General features: G+C 50.5%; 1 protein-coding gene and 1 long non-coding RNA gene across 8 annotated transcripts in view; one reads left to right on the plus strand and one right to left on the minus strand.

Moving 5' to 3' along the window:
* Positions 1 to 24,597, minus strand: part of Hk1 (hexokinase 1) — a 101,594-nt gene that overhangs the window by 57,279 nt on the left and 19,718 nt on the right. For 2 of the 4 annotated variants that reach the window (XM_087596863.1, NM_001393711.1), the window contains one exon: positions 22,208 to 22,255. In XM_087596863.1, the coding sequence (XP_087452989.1) occupies positions 22,208 to 22,255 (48 nt within the window). Of the gene's footprint in view, positions 1 to 11,423; positions 11,576 to 13,903; positions 14,148 to 22,207; positions 22,256 to 24,597 lie in introns of those variants that run through there. The other 2 variants (XM_087596864.1, NM_012734.2) reach the window with 2 other exon arrangements.
* On the plus strand, positions 11,649 to 19,398 carry LOC120098927 (synaptic defective enhancer 1-like). 4 transcript variants are annotated; one of them, XR_015645848.1, is made up of 2 exons: positions 11,649 to 12,412; positions 19,052 to 19,398. It is a non-coding gene; the product is annotated as a synaptic defective enhancer 1-like (long non-coding RNA). The 4 variants fall into 4 exon arrangements; XR_015645850.1 differs by having other exon boundaries at positions 19,220 to 19,398; XR_015645849.1 differs by having other exon boundaries at positions 11,649 to 12,218.

Genomic DNA, 24,597 nt, shown 5'->3' on the forward strand with positions numbered 1-24,597 from the left:
CATATATCTCCCATGATTGGCTGAGGCCCAGCAGAACACTGGGGCCCTAAAGCTAATCAGATTTCCATGCTCCTGTAAGAGGGTACTGAGATAGTCACGGAGGAACAGGAGTCCAGAAATTGAATTCCTTGCAGAGGTTCCTCAAAGATCTCAACTATCTCTAAAACAAAACTACAAAACAAAGATCTTCTCCCAGGCCCACACGGCCCTCCAGCGCAAGACTTATGCATCCAGACACAGACTAAGCCCAAGGATCCTTCATACAACTCTATCCACAACAGGAGGAAAAGTTCCCCCATTTTTTGGGTGTGGTTTTGTGTGTGTGTGTGTGTGCGTGTGTTATGTACCTGTTCATGTTCACATACATGTGGAAGCCAGAAGCCGATGTCAGGTCTCCATCTTTCTACCTTTCATTTTTTTATTTTTGGTGGTAGTGTTTGTTTTTGGGGGACAGGGTTTCTCCGAGTGGCCCTGGCTGTACTGGAACTCGCTCTATAGACCAGACTCAGAGATCCCCTTGCTTCTGCCTGCTGGGGATTAAAGACACAGGCCACCACGTCTTGGCTTTTTTGTTTTTAGACAAAGTCTCACACTGAACCCGGAGCTCACTAGTTCAGCTGGGCTGGTTGTTATGTGGACCATGGACGTGCCTCATGCTCGCAGAAGGTAGAAGGTGTCAGACGCTGGACAGCAGTGGTTCTCAGCCTTCTGGATGCTGCGACCCTTTAATACAATTCCTCCTGCTGTGATGACCCCCAAGGATAAAATTATTTTTGTTGCTACTTCATTAAGTACAATTTTGCTGCTGTTATGAATCTTAACGTAAGCATCTGATGTGCAGGATATCGGCTATGCAACCCCTGTGAAAGGGTTGTGAGAGATGACCCCGGAGGGGTCGCAACCCGCAGGTTGAGAGCCACTGCTCTAACAAATGTTTCTGAACCACCATGGTGAGTTGTGGGAAACAAATTCGTGTCCTCTGCAAGAGCAACAAGTGTTCTTGCCCATTAATCCACCCAGATCTCTCTTCTGGTCCCTAGAACCTACAAAAAAATCAGGTCGCCCTTCTGGCATATATCGCCCAGGCCACTGATTTTTACTTGCTTTTAGATCTGTGTTAGTGCGGATGAGTCCAGAAGAGGGCGCCAGACGCCCTGGAGCTGGAGTTACAGGTGTTTCTGTGCACCGTGACACGGGGCTGGGAACTAAACTGGGGTCCTCTGGAAGAGCAACACCAGCTCTCTAAGCACCGAGCCATCTCTCCAGCCCCATCATTGCTTGTCTGGGGGCATTGCCGAGTGGCTGCTCAGGACAGCCTGGAACTGGGTATGCAAGCCCGGGCTGACAGCGCTGTTAGATGGCCATAAAGCTTTCTGAGCCTCAGTTTCCTTCTCTGTCACACAAGGTCAATGATTCCTGCCTTGTTACCTATCCACTGACCGCATTTGGGAATAACCATGGGCTGGCTTGGAACGCTTAGAGATGCCACAAATATCAAGAGGGGTTGTTGTGGCTCATCCAGAACGCACACCCCTAGTCCCATCTCAGGTACTTTAAGCAACCAGGCCATGACTTCCTAGGTGATCAGAGCTCTGGGTCCCAGGCCAGGATCCTGGATGACATCTGCCTTGGTTTCTAATCCAGAGAGAGAGCTCCTGACCCTAGTGAGTGTCCATGTTCCCCAGACAAATGTTCAGATAAAAGCTACGAAGATATGTATCTTAAATGCCTACACTCTGAGGCGTCCCTGTGTCTGCTACGTGTTGTTACAGACGGACACAAAGAGTGACTTGGTCCCCCAAGGGCTGACTTGGGGGCTTTTCAGTATCTGGTCTAGCCACCTCCCAGAGCTGCAGTACACTGAGAGAAAACACTTCAGCTGTCACCTTTGTCTTGGGGGCCTAGGACACTGGGGACTGGGTGGCTGGAGGCTGCTTCCCTCCCCAGGAAGAAAGGAGTGAGTCTGCCGTTCCTGCCCTGCCACATTCCAGGGCCACTGTCTTTCCCAGAGGGCACACAGCCTCCTGTATTTTCAGTTGGCTCAATGTGACAGTTTTGTCCTCTTCCTGGGCAAGGTCTTGACCACTCTCCTTGAACAAGACTTGCTAATAGGTGCCAAGGTCACCTTCGGCAGCGGGGGACCTTGAGCCTGACCTCAGGGTGTTATCCTGGTCTCCCTGGCAAGGGGCGTGAGGAACGCGGGAAGGTGACTGAGTTTATTGCCGTTTGCCAGTGTTGCCCTGGGAGCTGAGACAATTTCCCCCTGTGTGAGGCTGCAGTTTTCCCATGCACGGTGGGGTCATTAAGTGGCATGGTGCAAGCTATACGGTCAGGGGGAGTTGATGTATCCATGTCCTTGTTTCTAAAGACTCAGCTTCCTCATCATGGGAACTTTTGAGCTGGGTGCTGAGGCTCAGGCCTGCAATCCTGGCCTGCAACCCAGGCTACAGGGCAACACTCAATAAACCAGGGAACAACTACAGGTCTGTTGGCTCAGACTCTTCTACTGAACTGGGTGTGGTGAGGGGGTGGGGGTCTCTTTCTTTGGTGGAAGGCCAGAAAAAAATCCTTCCTGTTTTCACCCCTTATTTTGGGACAGCTTGCCTCGAGCCCTATCAGAGGCTCTGGGAACCTGAAGTCCTAGACACAGTTCTAGTTCTGTATACAGAGAAACCTCCCAAGGTATCAGAGATGCCTGGGTCCCAACACCAGCCTGACAGCCTTCTGCCCACCAAGGTCACATTGACTCTACTTCTAGGACCTCCTCTGCACCAGATGTAAATGCAGAAAAAAAGAAAAAAAAACTTTTAAAGCTCACTGGAAGGGCTCAACAAAACCAAGCATTGTATTTAATAGGACATTTCGAAAATGAAACAAAATGGCTTGCCAAAGGGGGAGGTGTCTCTTTCTTATGGTGGTCTGGGTCTTCCAATTCCACTCGCCCCAGCCAGGAAGGGGTCCTGGCAGGTGCCAGGGACCATGGGAGAAATGAGGTCTGGGGCAGGCTTGCTGCTAAAGACAATCCCATGTGGGGCTGGGGAGTTAGCTCAGTGGTAGAGTGCTTACCTAGGAAGCGCAAGGCCCTGGGTTCAGTCCCCAGCTCCGGGGGGGGGGGGGGGGGGGGGGGGGGAAGAACCAAAAAAAAAAGACAATCCCATGTGTCAACCGACTGCTGGACTGCTGGAGGCAATGGTGGGTTAGGTCAGGCAAAGACCAACAGCCCTGCCTCTCCCACCATCATTTCTTCCTTTGGATCTGTTTCCCCAAACAGCCACAGGAGAGAGATCTGAGTCAGGGAATCTGTTGCCGGGTGCCACACCTGCCCTTAACAAGGAGCTTCACCACTTTGGAGAAGGGAAGGAGTCCTCGGTTTCCTCCTCCCAGGGTCTTACAAAAAATATTCCCTCGCATACAGACAAGAGACACCCAGGGGCAAATGTCCATGAGAACATGTGTACACGAATGTTCACCACGGCGTCCAGATGTCAGTCAAAAGGAGTCTATCTCAGATGCCCATCAACTGGCAAAAGGACAGAAAAACACGACAGGGGCAATGGGTTATCAAAATTCCAGGAAATGCTACCGGGTGCCTTCTCTGAGGCTAAGAAGGCAGAGGTGGTGCAAACCTATAATCCCAGCACTTGGGAGGTTAAGTCAGGAGGATTATGAGTTCAAGGCCAGCCTGAGCTACATAATGAGTTCCAGGCTAGCTGGAATTGCATAGAAGAATCGAGGCTGGGAAATGACTCCCATAGTGAACACGCAGGAGGGCCTGAACTGGATCCCCAACTCTCACAACACTGGGGGAGCATGGGATGGTCAGTGACGGGCGGAGCCAGCCAGTCCAGCCATATGGGTGAGCTCCAGGTTTAGTGAGAGACCCTGTCTCAAAAAATAAAGAGAGCAGCTGTGGCTTACACAGCTTCTGGCCTCCACGCATGCACACAGGTACACACATGTCCCCCACGTGCATACAGATGTGCACACATGCATACCAAAAAAAGAAAAAAAGAAAAAAGAAAAAAAAGACAGCGTGTAGCAGGCACAGTGTGACTGCCACACCCTACCCCACCGCTGCCTACATCTCAGAAGGAGTTTCCCTGCAGGTTTTAGATTCTGGAGCCAAGAGTCGGCATGGACTGAACTGAGCCTGCGCTGACATTTTTCTGCCCACACTGGGCATGCTCAGTTACTGTTTGCAAAGGGCTGGGCTTCAAGATTCACTGTTCAGTTTTCCCTGAAGCACCGGGCACATCCACCCTCTCCTTTTACGGAAGATAGCCAGAGGGAGGCTGTTGGCTTGAGTTCTGTCTGAATAGGGCTGGGCACGTTTCGGGGACAGATAAGCCTGCTCTGCCATGGGCTGATCCACGGAGGACGGTGGAGCTCTGCAGTCACCCAGACCCATACAAAAGGCTTGGCTTCAGCAGATGGGGGTGGGGGGAACGGCACATAAATCACACCTAGAGCTGTCAAGTTCACTTACTGAGACTGTGACCAAACAAAGCCACTTGATAAGGCAAATTAGGAAACAGGCTAATTTCTGCTAGATGCTCCAGTACTAAGACATGAATGGAAGCCACCCGACGTGCACTATCACAAACACGTAAAGGACTAAGGACCTCGAGGTGGCTCCGTGGCTAAAAGCGCTTGCCACGCAAACCTGCCAGCCTGAGTTCAATTCCCAAATGCTCGCGGTAGGAGGAGAGAAGCAACCTGACCCCCACAAAGTGTGGTACGGAAGCACAAGCAAATAAATCAATCAAATGTCACATCAAAACAAAACTAGAACTAACCTATCTGTAAAGGTTTGACTATGCCAAAAGTTGGCACGACCAGTGAATGCCCATATTCTTATGGGAGTGTGATAGGGCACAGGACCATCAGGGCCAACAATATGGCAACGTGGAGGTGGCGAGGCACCTCAGAATCTACAGAAGCCCCCTCTGGAGCTTAAAGAGGTGAAAAAAGCTCTTGTAGACACAGTTATCTAAGTGGGGGGCGGGGAGAGGGAGAGACGCTCAAGTGGCTGTCAAAAGAATGGCTGGGTTAGCTCTAGAGAAGTGCACACTGTCAGGGCACGGAGCTACATAAACAAAGTCCACACAGCAACATGAAAAAAGTCACCCCAGACAGACTGAGGAGCTGCAGAAAAGAATTTGGCGGGGTACACACAGCAGAACACCACTTACGAACACTTAAACCCACACGAATCATCGGCTCAAGTCCTGCTTGAATTCAGGAGGCGTATCTGCATTTATGGTACTAGACAAGGTTTGTAGGTGCGTATGGTAGAAGAGGCTATGGATGCTGGACGGGGAAGCCGGAGAGATGGCTCAGCCACTGAGAGGGCTTGCTGCTCTTCCAGAAAACACCAGCTTGGTTCCCAGCCTCCACGTGGGACCTGTAACTGGACCTCACAACCACCTCTATAACTCCAGCACGAGACGGGAAATCAAACGCGCATGCGCATGCGCAGACAAGACATTGATCCCGGGTAATGTAAAATGAAAAATCGGGAGGTCTGAAGAGACAGATACACGGTTAAGAGCACTGGCTGATCAAGTTGAGCTCCCAGCATGCTCATGGTGGCTCATAGCCATCTGTAACTCCAATGCCAGGGGAGCTGACGCCCTCCTCCAGCCCTCCTCGAGCACCAAGCATACATGTATGTAGGCAGGAACACTCATATGCATAAAATAAAAACAATTGTTTAAAAGAAAACAAATGAGTAGAACACTCAGATGGCAGATAGCATCTGGAGAACAGGAAAGAGTGGGACCCAGGGTGGCTGTGAGTCAACTGTGTCAGACCTATCAGGGTGAGGTGAAGTACACATAGATTAGTCACATGACCTTCGATAGTCAGGTGTGCCTCAAATACTTCCTAATAAAAACGATCTACATTTTGTCTATGAGTGGGCAGGAAGTTGAGATACAGGTTCCAAGATAAGCCATTAAAATTGACAACATTGAGTTTTTCTCCTAAAAGAAGAGAAAGCTTTCTGGGTTCCATTCATAAACTTACAGCAACCCAGTGGGTGGGGAACAGCCCTGGTCTCTGAATAGGGATTAAAAGCCCTTCCTCTTGCAGCACAGGACTGCCCAGAGGAGGGAGTGGCCTAGAAGCACAGGGACAACTCCTGCCCCACAGTCAATTTGTCTGCAGCTTGGCAGAGATGGGGAATTGAACCAAGGATCTAGTGCAGACCAGGAAAAGGCTCTACCACTTTGGAGTCAAAGCCACGGGCCTCCCTTGAGGTTTCCAAAAGACCTAACATTTGAATGCATATATACACACCACATACATACATTTGAAATATTCATGACGTGACCTCTCAGTTGTATTTAAGTGACATCTCGAACGACACAAGGTATTTCAGGATGCTCAGAGATAAGAAACTATTAAAACAAGGAACCCAAGCTACAGAATGGCTGCTGTCCATTGGGCTCTACCTTTCAAATCTGCTGATAAGTTTCTTAAAGGTTCAGTTCATCAGAAGCCAATATTCTTTTCCAGAAATAAAAATCTACCTGTTGGTAAAAACTACATTTATTATGTATATATTTTCACGCATTCATATATACATGATATGAAATAGTCACATATGATGACAGTCCCACAGTAGGAAGCTTCCTCAGGGCCCACTGATGTGGAAGATGGTGGGCATCTGTCCTCCCTTCCCCAACCATACCAATGTCCACCCTTTCTCAGGTTCACATCTTGGTTTACACAGCCCTGGACCTGGAGTCAAGGAGCAAATGGTGGTGGTTTGGGGATGGCTGCTGTTCAGTTGGAAGATCTCTCAGTTCCTCCTCAGGGGGACGCAGAGCTGGCTCCAGAGACTAACTCCGCCAGCCAGGAAACCCTGGGTACACACAGACACACATGTAGGCCCAGTCTTTCAAGGAGAAGGCTGACCTGGGACAGCAGCTGGAGTGTGGGAGGCGGCAACCACAAGGCATGGTCAGATGAGGAGGCCCCTCACAGCCAGCCACTCCACTCGCCTGGTCTATTCCTCACAGTGTTCTCTCCTGACCCTTCCCATGAATGATGGGCCTCTGCTCTAGGGGAGAAACCCGAAGCCTAGGGTAGAGAGACAAAAAATGACAGAAGTGCTAGCTTTGCATGCAACATAATTTTCTTTCTTTCTTTCTTTCTTTTTTTTTTTCTTTTTTTTCAGAGCTGGGAACCGAACCCAGGGCCTTGTGCTTGCTAGGCAAGTGCTCTACCACTGAGCTAAATCCCCAACCCCTTCTTTCTTTTTTTAATTGGATTTTTTAAATTTACATTTCAAATGTAAATAAACCTTTCCCGGTTTCCGGTCCATAAATCCCCATCCCATCCCCCCTGCGACATAATTTTCTTCTTTCTTTTTTTTTTTTTTTTAAGTTGTTGTTGTTTTGTTGTTTGATTAGTTAGTTGGTTTTTTGAGACAGGGTTTCTCGATGTAGCCCTGGCTGCCTTGGAACTAACTCCCTCTGTAGACCAGGCTGGCCTCGAACTCAGAGATCTGCCTGCCTCTGCCTCCTGGGTGCTGGGATTAAAGGTGTGTGCCACCACTGCCCCGCCATAAAATTCTTTTTAAAATTCAACTTATTAATACTATTATTACTGATGTGAGTGCAGGCACGCTTTTGTTGATGTCACAGGACAGCTTGTGAGAGTCGGTTCTCTCCAACTGTGGGGTGCAGGGATTGAACTCAGGTCCCCCGGGGCTTGTGAAGTGAGCCCTTCAGCCAACTGAGTCAACTCACCTGCCCGGTTTTCATGATTTCTTAACTCACCTCCCTAAGAAATAAGGTGAAGAATGGCTCTGAGACAGGGCCCTGAGCTAGCACTGAACTCTCGAGTCTTCCAGACTCAGCCGGCCACATCGTGTGGTTACAACCGTTGGCTCCATATTTCCTCCCTCCTCCTCCCCTTCCTTTAGAGGTCTACCGGGCAGCCTCCTAGGAAATGAAGGACATTTGCTTATCAATTAAAAGCCACCCAAGGCCTTTCCATTGCTTTCCCTGGTCTTTCTGGGCCAGGCCACTGGGCAAATCACACAGTTTGTTCCCTGTCAATGCCGATTGTGTAGGGATATGGGGATCCCGCCAGAGAAAGTCTGCTGTTTGCTGCTCTGGCAAGCCTAGGGAGAAAGACATCTGGTCCCTCTTATTTCTGATAGTCCTGGCTACATTTTTCTTTCTATATTATTATTTTTCCTACCTACTACTGCTTTCCAAGTGCTGAGATTAAAAACATACCACATCTGCTCTTTTCTAAACTATGTCTGCATGTGCCCGATTCGAGGACCCAGAAGGACGCTTCTTCTGGGAGCTGAAGTGACAGAAGGTTGCAAGCCACCTGAGGAAGGTGTGGGAACTGAACTCAGGGACCTCAACAAGAACAGTAGGCAGTCTTAACTACAGAGGCATCTCCGCGGCCTTTCATTTTCCTGAACAAACAGGCGGTGTGCGATGCACTGCTCCACCCTCCAGGTCCCGGTCAGTGACACACAATGGAGAGGGCCGGGCTATGCGAGGCATGCTGAAAGTCACTTGGGGGTTAAAGGGCTCCGACTTCCCCATGCAGGACTACAGGATGTCTGGCATCTGGTGAATGGAAGTAGTCACAAAGATGCATGCTATGTTCATCCTCTTAAAAACCCGAGTAAAGGAAGATGTGTGCTTTATGCTTCTGTCCACCGGGTCCCCTTTTTCATAGCACCCTTTAACCAGCACTGTGCAAAAGCACAGGGCTGTGAGCTGAGAAGTCAGACCCTTCATCCATTTGTTTCTGCCCAGGATATGTTCTCAAGGCCGGATTACTGCAGGCTCCCAGGCAATGGAGGGAAATAAAACCGTCTCGTGGGTGCCTTTGTATTCTGGGCAGCCCTGAAAACCTTCCCCCAATGAGATCCAATTTCCTTCCTCCTAGCAGAGAGCAAGGTCCTGTATATTACCAGAGGCCTGTCTCCAGAGCCCCCACGGGCTGCCTAAGACTGGAGGACTGAATCATCATGGCTGCCCCCACACAGGAGAATCTCCCTTTAGGGTAGCACACAGGGCCCAGTCCCAGGGGGAGAAAAAGAAGCAAGATTTGGAGTCCCAGGCAGCCGTTCTCATAACAGAAGTGGGGTGGGAAGGGCAGGAAGCTAATAAACTGACTCATGGTGCAAGAGACCACTGGGTGCCCAGGGATCCTCCCCTGGGCCACACCCACACACCACACCCACATTTGGCAGACCAACAGACAGGTAGGTCTCCTAGAAGCCTAGTTTCTAAATTCTAGGTGAGGTGCAAGAGGGAACCCTTGTTTTTGTTTGTTTGTTTGTTTGTTGTTTAGTTGGTTGGTTTGGTGATTTCTGGTTGGTTGGTTTTGTTGTTACTTGGTTTTCATTTTGAGGGGTTGTTTGTTTGCTTGTATTTTGAGGGGGTTTGGGAGGGCGGTGGTTCGAGACAGAGTTTCTCTGTGTAGTCCTGGCTTTCCTTGCTCTGTGGACCAAGCTGGCCTTGAATTCACAGAGATCCACCTGCCTCGCCTCTGCCTCCCAAAAGCTGGGATTAAAGGCTTGGGCCACCACCGGCTTGCTGGGAGCTCTTGTTTCTAAGGATCTCCTACACAAACAAGGTGAAAGTTTCAACCTCAAGACCTTCCTCCAGCAAGGCTCTAGGATAGAGGTGGGGGAGGGGACATCAGGGTGAGGGCTTCAGTTAGGCACGGTTTGAATCAGAGCTCAAGCACTCACTGGGTCTGGGAGATCGAATGGGATGGAGATGGATCAGGCTACTTGTAGTGGAGCACTGTAGTCTGCCAAACCTTAGTCCAGCTCAGTCAAGGCCACCCAGCACCATGTAAAGGAGCAGCCGGGCAGCTGGCGGCCACACAGGTGGTTGTGGGTGAGGCCGGAGGCTTAGTTTACAAGGTCATTCACTGGGCCTCCGCCCAGGATTGCATGCCTGAGCCACAGAGGGTATCTAGAGTGGGAGAGCTGTGAACTCTTGATTCAGGAGGCGTATTCTAAGTGCCCTCTGCCCTGCTGGGACTTCTGTCTCCCCCTTCCGAGGGCTAAGCATCAGCAATGTCCACCACCACGGAATAACACGGGCTGATGCATAGCTCCCTGAGGTCATATCCCATCCCCTCAGCACCCTACTCCTGGTCCCCATCCAGGCTGAGATCCAGGATGGGCACAGCATCTCCACGAGCTTGTCTCTCAGCACCTCCCCTTCAGCTGATACCCAGGGGGTGGGGGGAGTCCTGGTCAAGCTCTCGAGTGGGAGGAGGTCATAGCCCCGCCTTGGCTCCACCTCTAACCAGCTGTGTGACCTTCAGGAGGTCACGGTCCCCAGTAAGACTGCTTCCTACCAGGATGAGGTCTCAGGCGGGAAAGGACAGACCCTAGTCACCTCTGCCTCTCTCTCACCTGTAGATAGTACTCCTTGTCCCAGTGTCAGTCAGGTTGATGATACTACTACCTACCCTAGAGTAGGCAAGGCATACCTGTTGCACTAATAAAAATGTCCTGGATGTGTCCCCTACCATCTTAGGCTATTTCAGGAAAAACATCCTGTCTAACAGTGTCAGAAAAGTGAGGTACATCTTTAAGACCCACCAGCAGACGGCACTTTACACTAGATAAACATCACCCCTAGGACCCAGCCTCCATGTGTAAGAACACACAAGTCACAAGGAACGCATGTCAACCGCTCTGAGCTGTTCAAGTGACTAAAGTGTCTTTTTTGAGCCCCGGGGCTGGGACTGCCTGGAAATTACAGCTTTAGAAGAATAAAAAATTCCATTCAGACATGCGGTTCCAGACCTGAGGCCTATGAGCAAAGTTTCCGGTGGCCTCTGTTCTCCCCGCACCGGAAAGCCAGGCGGGTCACCCCGTCCTCAGAGTAAGGAGCAGTTGCAACAGCTGGGGGAGCCCAGTGACAGTTTCGGAAGGGCATCGCATTCTCCAAATGGAAACCCCAAATATGGGATGCCTGGCTTTCAGCCAGCACCCCCACCAGCTGCTCACTCACCTCCCCAACATATCTCGGTGATCACACCTTCCCCGCCCACGGCGCGTGGACCTTTCCAAACAGGCCTTATAGACAGGCCCGCTTATCCCCACCCAGCCAGGTCGCAGCCCGGCACAGCGTGCGGGTACCCATCTGACATCCATGGTCCTTTTCAAGGACACTGCAGTATGCAATCCAGCCGTGGGGGGAGCGAAAGGGGGGGTCTTCAGACGGCAGCCCAGCTCCTCAAAGCACAAGCACGCCCGCATGCCGACAATGCCGGGGTGAATCCCAGCACGAGGCCTGTCGCCTGCACCCTGTAGTCCAACCAGATGCTGTCTGGGAGAGGCCGGGGGAGGATGCAGGCGGTGGCGAGCGGATGCGGGAATGCAAGGCTGTGGCCAGGGCGGCGCCGGCGGGGCTCACCTTTTTGACTTGGTCATCCTTCAGCTCGGTGAAGTAATAGGCCAGTAGTTGCGCGGCGATCATGCTGACGGTGGGGGATGCGGAAAAGCAGGTGTGGGGCCAGTGGCTCCTCAGTAGCCCTGGTGAGCAGTGGTCCTCCAGCGGCAGATCGGAGACTCCACCTCCTCCTCCCTTCGCTCCTCCCCCTCAGTCCCCGGGCGGGGCGGGCGTCTGCCTGCGCTCTCCAGACCTCGGAGCTCCGGTCCCCGGGAGGGTGACAACCGCCAGCCGGCCCACTTCCTCAGTCCCCATTGGCTGCAAGTCTCCTCTGCAGCGCAATGGCTGGGGCTTCCCAGCCAGAGCAGGAGAAAGACGGCCGCTCCCTCCCGCACCGGAAAGGAGGCAGCACCCTGCACGTCCCCCACGTAAGGAGCGCACGGTCACGCGTGGCGGCACAGTGCCATGCCTGAACGGGTGGGTGTGGGACACGATCTGGAGGGGACCAGAGGACAGATCCAGGACGCCACAAACTGGAGAACACGAACGGGGCCACACCCCTTCCTCGGAGATTAGGGCTCGTCCCCCACCCCTCCCATCCACACTGTTGGAGAAGCACGCAAGTGGGCGTGGAAAAAGAGCGGAAGCCGAAACTGGGCGGCTTCACTGATCTCGCACTGGGTCCCTGTGCCTGCCTGCCCTAAAGGATCCAAACTCTAAGGATGATGCTTGGCGTCCCACGATGGCCCACCAGCTCTACATCCCAAATTGTCAGAGTTCACATTGCTAAACCCAAACTACCTGCCCCCGTGACACCATGTAAGAGCTCAAGGCCCCCGAGTGGAATTTGGGGGCCTGTCCCGATTTTCCCACCCTACTCTGGCTCTTGGGGCATCCGGGTCTGGGAAGTTGGAGGTACTGTTCCGGGCGGTGATTGAGGGGAAATCGTGTTTGTACATTACGACATGTAAGAACTCAGACATGCAGAGGCGACTACCGCTCTGATTCTACAGGTGAGGGACCTGAAGAAACGCTTTGCAGTTGCTGCCCAGGAGTAGCGCTGGGTTTGCTTAGCTTTAACGCCGGTGACCTAGCCATTGTGTGCAGTTTCTCTTCTTTTAAGCCTCTCCTGCAGGCCGTGTGCCTGAGACCAGGACTGCAACATAGGCCCTTAGGTGACTATAGAGTCCAACTTCTACCCCACGCCTGGGGACTGGGAGCCCCTGGCTAGGCCCAGCATCCATCGGGGCAAAGATACCCCAGGGTGCCCTTCAAGTATCCCAGGGCCCTTCCAGCCACCACCCTGCCTAATGGCTGGTGCAGATGTGTCCTGAGTCACCTCTCAGGCTTTCTTTCTTTACCCATAAGATGGAGCTGATGCCTACACCCTGTAATTTTTCTGAAAGAGCATAAACACTGGTATCTAATAGATTAGATGGGAGGTACTCTCATAGAACGGACTCGGGAACCTACAGGTTAAAGTTTGGGGACCTGTCACCTGAATGTCACCATTTCCAGGCCCAGGGAGGGCCTGTTATAGTTGCCCTTCCCTTAAAAAGATTAGCATTGAGTCCCACGTAAATCTCAAACTAACACACACACACACACACACACACACACACACACACACACACACGCTACCAATATTGCCTGACAGCGTCAAGACAAAAATGGTTCTTCTGAGCTGCATTTGAATCTGCAAATGTACTTCGGCCAGCTCTCAAGGCTGGCAAGTCTTTGGGGATGGAGGGTTGTTTTGTTTTCTCAGAGGTCTGTAGGTTGAATGGGCCACCCCATTCTCCAACCCCAGTGTCGGGCTCATGGACCCCTCCCCCAACCTTCAGCCATCACTATAATCTGTGGGATTATATGGGGATACAACCCTTAGCCAACAAACCAGAGCTGGGGAAAAGCTGGACCAGCTTGTAGGCAGGTAGGTACCTCTGCTGTCCCTTCCCTCAACCCCTGTACCAAGGTGACTCAGGACACAGACACACACACATACACCCAGGCACCGAGGCTTAGTGTTGTTTCCTAATGCATATCTCTCTAAGTCAGACTCACTGCTACTCCCAACACCACCTCCACCCCAGTTTTTCTCTTGTCTAGCTAGAAATATGACAAGAACATTTGAGCTGGCTTTCTGGTTGTTGGCTACCCGCCATCCAAGCCATTCTGTGCTGCAGGCCGCGACAGTCTCACTGAAAAGCAACCTTAATTACGTTATGCCCCTGCTCAAAGTCCCTTCTGGGCCCTGCATCCTGGTGGAACCAATTTAAACACACTGGCCCTGTTACCGACTCTGAGCGCATCTCTTACCCAGCCCCTGACCACAGCACTAGTGTGTCCCACTGTCCTTAACCCCACACATCCACTCTGTGTGGCTCCCCTCATACCACCCTTCCTTCCCCATTCTCCTACACCTGTCCAGGTTCCGACCTCACCACAGGAAGGCACATCTGACCTCCTTCCCGAGCTGGCCTCCCCTGACCTCAGCCACTCACCCTGGCCTCCCAGGCCCCAGCACCTCCACAGGGCACACTCAGACAGTGCTCAGAGTCCATGCGAATGGAGACCAGGGCTCTTCTCTACAAACAAGGTGTAGGGTGCGCAGCTGGTGGGCCATCTTGCCCAGCGGCAGGTTGCCGTAGAATTTCGAGCCGGGACTCTGAGGCTTAGCCAGCACTCTTTCCATCCCACCCCACCACCTCAGGCAGACTGGGCCAGATAAGCAACTGAGTCAAGACTGCCTCCCTGATAGGGGAGACGGTCTGCCGGAGGCCAGGCCTTATCACTTCCATCAGGCCATTCCCTGGAGGCAGCACTATGGCCGTGTTGTATCTTCTCTTGGTTAAGCCCTAGGCTACCTCATGAATGTTTCTTGTTGGTTTTTTATTAGTTTTTGAAACAGGGTCTTACTGTATAGCTTTGGCAGTCCTGGAACTATATAGACCAGGCTGGCCTTGAACTCACAGAGATCTGCCTACCTCTGCCTCCCAAGTGCTGGGCTTAAAGGTTATCGCTACTATGGGGTTGGGGATTTAGCTCAGTGGTAGAGCGCTTGCCTGGGAAGCGCAAGGCCCAAGGTGATCGCTACTATGCCTGGATTTATTTTTAATTTTTTTAGGTTTTTTTATATGAAGATTTTGCTTACATGTATATATGTATGTATAGTGTGTGTGTGTGTGTGTGTGTGTGTGTGTGTGTGTGTGTGTGTGTACGTACCATACATGTTCCTGATGCTTGAGGAGGTCAGAAGAGAACATCAGGTCCCCTGGAACTGGAGTTAAAGATGTTTGTGAGACACCAGTGGGTGCTGGGAATTGAACTTAGGTCCTCTGCTAGAGCAGTCAAAACTCTTTACCACTGAGTCATCTCTTCAGGCTTCATGCATGGGTTATGTTGATTGGTTGGTTGGTTGTTTTTTCAAGACACGGTCCCTCTGTGTACTCCTGGCTGTCTTGGAATTCACTCTGTAGACCAGGCTGGCCTTGAACTCAGAGTTCCACTGGCCTCTGCCTCCTATGTGTCTACCACTCTGCATGGTTCTTGATTACTCTCTTCACATTAGTGTGTGAATGTCTCCTTTTACTACCCTACCCCCTGTTCCTGTGCTTTTTGATAATGTCCTATGTAGCCCAAACTGGCCCAATGTTCCTCAAATTTGATCTCTGGTCTCTGCCTGTTGTGTGCTTGGGTCACAGGTACACAGTGCCACACAGAACATATACTTGGAGTTAAACTGAGAGCTTCATGCATTCTTGGCATCAGCGAATACTATAGCAATACTGTAGGTGAGTCTCGCCTCAGCCCATGCCACACAGGTCTTAAACCCCACTTTAGCTGCCTTGATTACTCCCAGACCCACAGGAAGACCTCAACCGAGAGAGTCTCAAGCTGCTTCTCCTTCTGGGCAAGCTTCAGTTTTCCCACAGGTCCCCTGAACTCTCAGTTCATTTACTGTGTCTCTCCTGGTACGGGTCGCAGGAAGGACCAATGTTGTCAGGCTGCCGCAGCACCAAACACACCTGCCCTGCCCTGAAGACAATCCAGACTGGACGCTTAGGACATCTAATTCATTCCCATCTGCCCCCCAGGACTGGGAGTTCCTCCACAGTGATCTCTGACACACGGGCACCAGGTAGTGCACTCCTCCCAGTGACCATGTTTACACAATGTCACCGGTTTACAGAGCAGTTTTTCGCTTATTGCCTCATTTCTCCTGATAACAGCCTGGAGAGGTGACAAGGACAAATATCATTACCTCCACTCAATCAGTCAATGAGGCGAGAGAGAGAGAGAGAGAGAGAGAGAGAGAGAGAGAGAGAGAGAGAGAGAACTGTAGAACTGAAGGTCTTGCAGTGAGGAGAAGACACGGCCCAGCCCCGGGAGGGTTCCTGCACGATATACAGCAGTGATCTGTGACCTGGTTTGCAACTTGCCCAGTGAGACCTGCTGATTCAGACCCTGGATTTCCCTGAGTGAAGAGACATGATGTCTCCATAATGAAGCCCCAAGTGGTGCTCTCGGCAGCCTGTAACGGCCTTCTGATGCCAAGTACCAAGGGGTGAAGGTTCACGGCAGCCTCTAAGCAGCTTTGCCCCGAAAGCACTTCCAGGCATCGCCCACAGTGACTGACTTTAAATGCATTCTTAGCTGTTTTCCCGTGACTGGCCCGAAGTTCCAGCCTCCAACATGCCAGCAGGATCAGTACGCTGACAACCGCTGAGACTGGACCCTATTATGTCTTGTTGAACTCAGCTGGTGTTTTATACATACCGGCCAACACTTAACCGTGGTTAGACTTCACTGTGAAACCCACCATTTCTGACAGCCTGGATCCAGCCACCCATGTTGATAATTATGTAGCGGCGGTTGGGTTAGACATGAGAGCGGCTGCTACCTTCTCCAGCCCAAGGCAGGCATGTGTAGTCAGCTCTAACCCACCACACACACACACACACACACACACACACACACGAGCACACACCAACAACACCTGTAAAAGCATTGGCTCCATCTTAATGGGTGGATACAAGAAGCAATGGACTTCAGGCATTAGAGCCAGGGTTGGTTAAGATCAAGCAAGAAGGACAGGGGGACACCAACATTTAAGTTTTGCATGAGAATTTTGTACCCTGGTTACCCTGGTAATCCCCCTACTGTTTCCCCAAACACCTGCCCCTCGGGTATCACAATGGCTTCTGCCTGCCTGCTTGGCTCTCCCCTGACTTGGTTTACCACTACGCAGAGAGAGCTAGACTCCCACATTCTCAGTTCTGCCCCAAGGGGCTGAGGAAGGCCTGTGAGAGGGAGGGTTAAACCGAAGGCCTGCGGCACCTCCTCGTTTAAACACCTGTTCTTTATCCCAGCCAGGCCTCTTCCCGAACACGAAGGCCCTTATCTTGTTGGCCCAGAGCAATTACAACTGCCCGTGCTGACCACCATGGCTTCCCAGGACAATGTTGCCTAGTCCCCACACTCGCTACCTTCCCAGAGCCAGCAAGGGTCTGCCTCCACCCACTGGCTTTGATTTAGTGCCAAGATATAATTGGAAGTGCTTACAGGCACTGTCCAAATCCACGCCCGGCCAGGGTTCCTGGGGAGGAGAGTTCGGAGTGAACCTAATATGCAAGCAACCACAAATTAAGTACTGACTTGGTATTTTGCTAAGAAAATATGTTTTTAAAGTTTATTCTTTATCACCTAATTTCCTAAAGGAAAAGATTTGAATTCAGAAAAGTAAAAAATTAGTCTTTTGTTGTTGTTGTTAGCAAGTAGCAAAAATTTTTTTTCCGTTTTGTTTTTTGAACCAGTTTCTCCACGTAGCCCTGTCTGTCCTGGAACTCACTATGTAGACCAGGCTGTCTGTGTTATTACTGAAATCTGCCTGCTTCTGCCTCCCAAGGGCTGGAATTAAAGGTGTGTGCTACCAAGCCCTGCTATCAAGTGACAGTTTTTAAAATCAAGCTTTCAAACTCAGCAGTCTTCAGAGATTGCTAATTTGATAAATGCCCAGAAAACGTTAAAGTCTTTGTATAATTACACCATCGTTAGTCTCGAAGCTAAACACACAGGATGACAGGATGCACATGCCCTGTCATTGCGCCCTAATACCTGACAGGTGCCAAGTCCTACCTAGGTCTTAACCCGTTCTTACCATGAAGTCAATTGTGCTTAGTTTAAAAGTAACTTAGGATTGCACAGGATGGCGTATACCTCTAACCCCAGCATTTGGGAGGCAGAGGCAGATGGACCCCTGTGTTTGGAGGCCAACTTGGTCTACAGAGTGAGTTCCTAGCCAGCCAAGGCTATAAGGTGAGACCCCGTCTCAAAACAAAATAAAATGTCCCTTCAAAAAGCCCTGTCAAAAAAAAAGTAAATAAATAAATAAATGAGTTGCTGGTGAGCAATTTAAAAATCGCCCAGTGGATTTTAGCTCAGGATTAGGACAGAATTTCTAAGGATGTCTGGAATGGCCCTGGGTGTGCTTCTGCCGTCCTGTCCTGTGTTTTATGGGAAGTGGTTTTCTCAGCATTGTGTTTGTACAACTGAACAGCCATTGACTCTAAAAAGACCATGAAGATTCGGTATGTCCTTCAGGATCAGATCAGGATATTCAGGATATTCAGATCAGGTTTAGTTCTTTATGGAAAGATAAATAACACCCATCTCCTTAGCAGCCTGACTGCTTTTGTCTTTAACGGATAGTAAGAGTGTATGCGTGTTACAGCTGGCACGATGGCTCTGTTGCCGTGTAACCCTGATGACCCAAGTCCCACCCTTGGAGCCCATGATGGAGAACAAACTGTCAAAGCTGTCTTCTGACCCCCGGACAAGCACGCATGCACACCAAACAGTCCCCTCTCCACACGATAATCGGTAATTTAATTTAAAAGTTATAGCTGATTATAGTAGCATTCATTTACTTGTGTGTGTGTGTGTGTGTGTGTGTGTGTGTGTGTGTGTGTGTGTGTGTGTGATCATGGGCACGCTGTGGTACACAGGTGAGGTTCAAGGACCACCAACAGGAGTCAGTTCTCTCCTTCCAATGCGGGGGTCCTGGAAGCCACTTCTACATACTGAGCCGTCTTCTCAGACCCTCTGTAGGCACATCTCAAAGCAGACATCTTGAAGAGTCACTCTTCTCCAGCCTTTCAGTCTCCGCATGACTCAAAAGATCTGGACACACATTTCCGGCTCCTCCGAGCATCAGACCCTCTCCCCCTACAGACAGTGAACACGATGCCTCCCACGATGGTGGTTATCAGGTCAGGTGGCTCACTCCTGTAATTCCAGCACCCGGGTGCCAGAATCAGGTGAATCAAGGCCAGCCTGGGCTACCTATCTAGACTCCGTCTCAGGAAACCAAATGTAGAACAGAAAAAGAACTCCGCTATTTCTCAAGTCCCCACGGCGTCATTTTCTCACCTCAATAAATATCGGAGACATTCTCTATTCTGTATTTCCCCGGTCACCCCAAATGTGGCAATGGACAAGACACTGTGTCTGACCACATTTAGGGAGACAGATGGCGAACAACTCCTACTTGAATATGTATCACACAGGTTCCAGCATGGTGCCGCTAGCCTGGCCCGTCCCATGATAACCACTTCTCCTTTGGTCTGGCTAATCAATGTTTCTGTTTTTAGCTGAATTTAGCACCATTACCACCACCAGCAGCCCAGGATAAAGATCATATTTCCGGCCTCTGCAGCTACCTGGCCATGACACCAACCTCCAACGAGGCAGATATAAGGATGGAAGTTGGAGTCTCTCCTGGTGACTTCCGGTAACAGCTTTTGTGCCTTTTTCCCTAGAACGTCCTCCCCGCCTCCTTCCTGGATCCATCGATTGAAACATAGCCCTGGGCATGGAACCACACAAGATAAGGCACCAAAGTAAAACAGAGTAAAACGCTGTGCCATGCAGAATCAGCCCCACGCTTCCTATTTCCACATTTCCAAAATAAAGAGGAAAATGAAATTGTCTTGCGGCCAAACTTGTGGCTACTTGACGGTTTTCTGTTACGACTAAGCCAAACTCATTTCTAGCCAATATAGAGGCTAAAGAGCCAAGGGGTCAGGGGTGGGAATCGTCTCCAGGAGGATGAACAGGAAGGCCTCCAAGAGGGTGGACATTTGAACAGAACAAAAGGAGGGAGAAGCCATACCAGAGTGTGGGCAAGGAAGGGTACCCCAGGCGGAACTCACTCCCTGTCACCCAAGCTGGAAACCCAAGCCTTGTCCCCAGGCACCTCCTGTTCTATGGGCTGTGTCTCACCTGCCACCAAACCCATTCAGAACAAAAGAAGTCAACTGGACCACACACCTTCCCAGTCTCACCTCTCTGGATGCCTTCTGCAGTCTGGCCCACAAAGGGTTAAACTGCCCCCTCAGAAGAGCTTCGTGAAGGAACCAGAGGCCTTGTTTGGAAAACTGATCTTGTGGATTCTTTTAGTTCTATAAGTGTGTGGTACTTTGTTAGACAATCCTTAAAGGGGAGGTTTCCTCTTGAGGAGATGGTCTGACTCCGTAGCCCAGATTGGGCTTGAACTCATAACCTTCCTCCTGGGCCTCTGAGGACTGGGGGCTCTGTGAAGGTATGTTTTATTGAGATGTAAACTCGCATACTCCATAATTCAGCCAGCCGATTTTGTCACTGTGATTCACATGTATGACTGTTTTGCCTGCATGTGCACAGCGTGTATACAGAGCTTGGAGAGGCCAGACAAAGGCTTTGGGTCTCCTAGACCTGGAGTTACAGAGAGTTTCTGAGTCACCATGTGGTACTCTGCAAGAGCAACAAGTGTTTGTACCTCATGATGAGTCTCTCCCCAGCCCTTGTTTAGTTGTTTTAAGATTTATTTGTGTGTGTGTGTGTGTGTGTGTGTATGTGTGTGTGTGTGTGTGTGTGTGTGTGTGTGTGTGTGTGTGTGTGTTTAGGGACTTGAAGGTTGCCCAGGCTAGCTTCAAACCCTTGGACTCAAGGGATCTCCCTACTTTAGCCTCCAAATAGCTGGGACTAGAGGCAGGCAGCATAGCACAGCTAATTCATCAATGATTTGCCATACAATCTCTGAGCGAGAAGCTCCTCACCATGGTCGACCTTAGAATATTTCCTCTCCCTCTCTTTCTGGTAGCTATCAGCTTGCAAATTTCTTTATGTATGGGTTGTCGACAGATATGTGTTAGGTCCATATCTTTGCCTATTTATATTTATATAGATGGAACAATACAATATATGGTCTTTCATGATTGTCTTCTCTCACTGGACATAATTTTAAGGCTTATCTCTGTCACATGTATCTGAACTTTGTTGTTTTATTGCCAAATAATATTCTACTGTGTGGACATACCACAACTTATTTGTCCTTTCGAGAACAGATGAATATTTGGCTTTTTTCGGCTTTGGAGAGTTAAATTAATTTTTGATATACCTACCATAATAAAATGCTATAGACTGGGTGATTTAACAACATAAATGTATTGTCTTCTGGTTTGAGAGATGGAAAATTCAAGATCAAAGGCAGATGGGTTTGGTGATTTGGATGAGAGTAGCCCCCATACTCTCATATGTTTGAATGTTTGTTCCCCAGTTGGTGGAACTCTTTGGGAAGGATTAGGAGGTGTGGCCACTCCCCCCAGAACTCCCTCTTCCAGCACTTGAAAGGTAGAGGCAGAAAGAACTTTGTGAGTTTAAGACCAACCTGGCCTACACAGTTTCAGTCTAGCAAGCCATGGCTACACAGTCAAAAACAACAACAAAACAAAACAAAAATCTGCAGAGGCAGGCAGATCTCTAAGTTTCAAGGCCAGCCTGATCTACAGAGAGAGCTCTAGGACAGCCAGAGCTACACAGAGAGACCCTGTCTCCCCCCTGCCCCAAATTAATTAATTAATTAAAACAAAACAAAACAAAAACAGATTTAGTAAGCTTATGCCTTTTTGCTTTGTTTTGTTTGTATGTGTGTATGTTGTTGTTTTGCTTTTTGTGGGGGGACAAGGCCTTACTATGCCTGGCTCTTACTAGAGCCCCAAACTTGTACTACTTCTCCTGCCTTAGCCGAGGACTGTGCCAAGGCTCACACCACCATCCCCTTATAGCAGGTTGGTTACCAAAGCCTTTACCTTACCATAAAACTTGGAGCAAACCATGTTGGAGTCCACCTATTGCATTTACTTCTTTTTTTCTCTGCAGGAACAAAGTCTTATTTTGGAGCCTGGCTGGCCTCACATTTGCAGCCACCACCACCCCACCCCTCACCCACACCCCCACTCCACTCCAGCCCTCGCTTCTGCTTCTTAAGTTCTAAGACTGTAGACCCGCTTCCCCGAATTCCACCTTAAAACACTTTAAGGTCCTGCTTGGGGAATGGGAGGGAGGCACAGAAAACTCCGATTGTCTGCCTCTGTGGGTAAAAGAGGCTTGAAGTACAGAGGGGACGGGCTCTGCGGTCTGTACATTTGGAAACGTGGAGGAGAGAGAGACCCCGTGTCATCTTGGGCTCCCCTGTCACTGTGCCACACCAAGGCAGGACGCTGTGTCCAGGTCAGATGCTTTTTGCTGCCAAGAAAGGGCCTGGAAGGGGCCTCCTTGAAAAGGTTCTCTCACTGCACCCAGAGAGGAACACCTTGAAAGTAAACACAGCTCCCACCCAGGGGGATCCACTGTGCGGCTGCCCAGTGGTTTAAAAGCATCATCAGAATTCCCAGAGGGAATGCAGTAGCCACCAATATCTTTCGTACACACGAAAATGCTCCTGAAGGAAACAAATAAACGAACGAACCCACATCTAGACTTCTTACCTTATCCTCTGTGAGAGGGGGTCGTATTTGTGGTTCAATGTCTACAGCCTGAAAGACAAAACAAGACGGAGTTACGAAGGCGGCTTGGCAACCTGCATCCACGCATATCGATGAGGGTAGCTGATCAACGTGAGAGAACGGAGGCAATGGGCAAGGGCCAGTGCCAAGCGGACTCTTCGGGAGAGAGGCATTTCCCACTCGTGAATCTATTCCAGTGAAGACTCATCAGATCCTCACAAAGGCACCGGGAGTTCAAAGACGGGAGGACAGGGGCTGGCAAGAAGGCTCTGTGGTTTAGAGCACCCTCTTCTAAACTCTGAGAACCCTGGGCAGGATCATGGTGCTCAAACATACGTGCAGGCAAAACATTTGTACACAAAGTAAGTCTTTTTTTTTTTTTTTAGACGACAAATGGAGAATAACAGAGGTTCAGTCCCTGTCATTAGAGAAGCTAGGAGTCCACTAGGAACTGGCCACTGAGACGGGGGTGCTGACTGGTATAGAAAGTACAGCTCTAAGAGACTGGAGATGTAGCCACTGGCCAATCAGAGCAGCCCACGAAAGGACCTCCTGACCTAGAGCCTGGCTCGGGACCTGGCTCCATTATTAGATCCTGATGAGTCTTGAATGTGAACTGTCACCAGAGGCTGGTCTGATCCACGCCTCCCCCTTCCTCCCCTCCCACCCACACACTACGGCTTTATTTTGGAAATTTGTGGAACCTTTAGGAAGTGAGCCTCACTGGAGGAAATGGTCACTGGGGCCAGAACTTGAGGAGTTCTAGCCTGACCCCACTTCCTGTCCAGTCTCTGCTTCCTGAGGAAGCAAGGAGTCTTGGCTGCCTGCACACTCCTGAACCATGGATTAGCTAGCTCCCCTCAACTGCGAGGCAGAGTAACCTGTCTTCCCTCAAGTTGCTGCCTGTCAGGAAGATCATTAGCACGGTTTCTATTCTTCCCCCAACCCTTTAAAAGTAATTACATTTATTTATAGTGCTACTATCGCAGGGGGAGGGGAGCATGCACAGTCAGTTGCCCCCTTCTACCGTGTGATGCCAGGAGTCAAACTCAGATCCCTAGGCTTGGCCACAGATGCCTTTACCCACGGAGCCATCCTGTCGGCTCCCTCCTCGTTCACTAAAGTTGCGAAGGGATGGCCTCCCTTTATAAGGAAGGACATCAAGGCTCCTGGAAGGCTGTGTAGCATCGCAAAGCCACACAGCCAGCTCTGTAAAACTCCTATCTGTTGTATCTGTTGCCCCTGGAGGGTAGGGGCTGTCTCTTCAGCACTTCTCGGGGTGAGTCATCACACACTAAGTGTTCAATAAGTAAAAGTGTGCTCTTTATAAGGGCCACACTGGGCCCTCACCCAAGAGGGTTCCAGATTAAAGAAATCCCACAGACATACGTGGTTTTAACTAAGGGTCAGGGAAGCCACAGTACAAACCATCAGAACCATCCACGCAAGCTCCGCACATACCGGAGGCCCAGGCCGTCTAAGCTGGTCTTACGCAGAGACCCCATCAGAGCAAACTTCATATCGAAGGGGCTCCAAGGAAGCCTCACAGATCCTTAAGAGGCTACGTGAGAACTAAGACTAAGCTAACGATGTCTGGGCAGCAGTCGTGGGGAAAGCCACTGATGGGGCCCCACGGTTTGGTCCTTCCTGAGGCCACCAGTGGAAACTCACAGTGTGTCTGTCTCAGCCAGGACAGCCTGCAGTGTGCATGGCATCAGGGAGACAGCAATGGAATAAGAAACCATGGAGTTTGATAGGGATGAAGGATGGATGGGGTGACTGACAGAGTGACTGCAGTGACAGAGACCCCAGTGGTCCATCTGGGATCTGCAACTGACCTAGGGGTGCTTAGGATGCATGTCACAGGGCTAGAAGCTGTTTAATGCCTCATTTAAGGCATGGCAAGACGAGAAGTCTGTACCATCCAAGACAGATTCAACCCACTACTGGATGAATCCACGGGTACAGGAACCACGAATGCCAAGAGCGGCTGGAATTGCGATTGCGTGTACAATGAGAAGAGCCTCGGAATGGCTCACAAAGACCGAAGCTTCCCTCGCGCTGCCTGAGGGATGTACCCACTTCTAGTGCCTCGTTCTCAATCTTCAACCTGAGGCCTCCGGAGCCCACGTGTCTCTCTGGACTCCCAAATACCACAGAGACCAGGGCTAGACCCTGCATTCCAGACAAGTATCCAAGCCTCCTGACTACCACACGGTGCTTGTGACACTGGCTGCTTTGTGCCACCTCGCCAGGGCAGGCCTGGACTGCTTTATAAACTCTTGGTGGCATTCTGCCTGGGGCTGGCAAAGCCAGACAGGGCACAGGAAGGTGGGGGGACAAGGGGAGGGAGCAGTGACATCCTAAATAAA

Source organism: Rattus norvegicus, chromosome 20 (genome assembly GCF_021556685.1).
Source record: "Rattus norvegicus strain SHRSP/BbbUtx chromosome 20, alternate assembly SHRSP_T2T, whole genome shotgun sequence".
Taxonomy (NCBI): domain Eukaryota; kingdom Metazoa; phylum Chordata; class Mammalia; order Rodentia; family Muridae; genus Rattus; species Rattus norvegicus.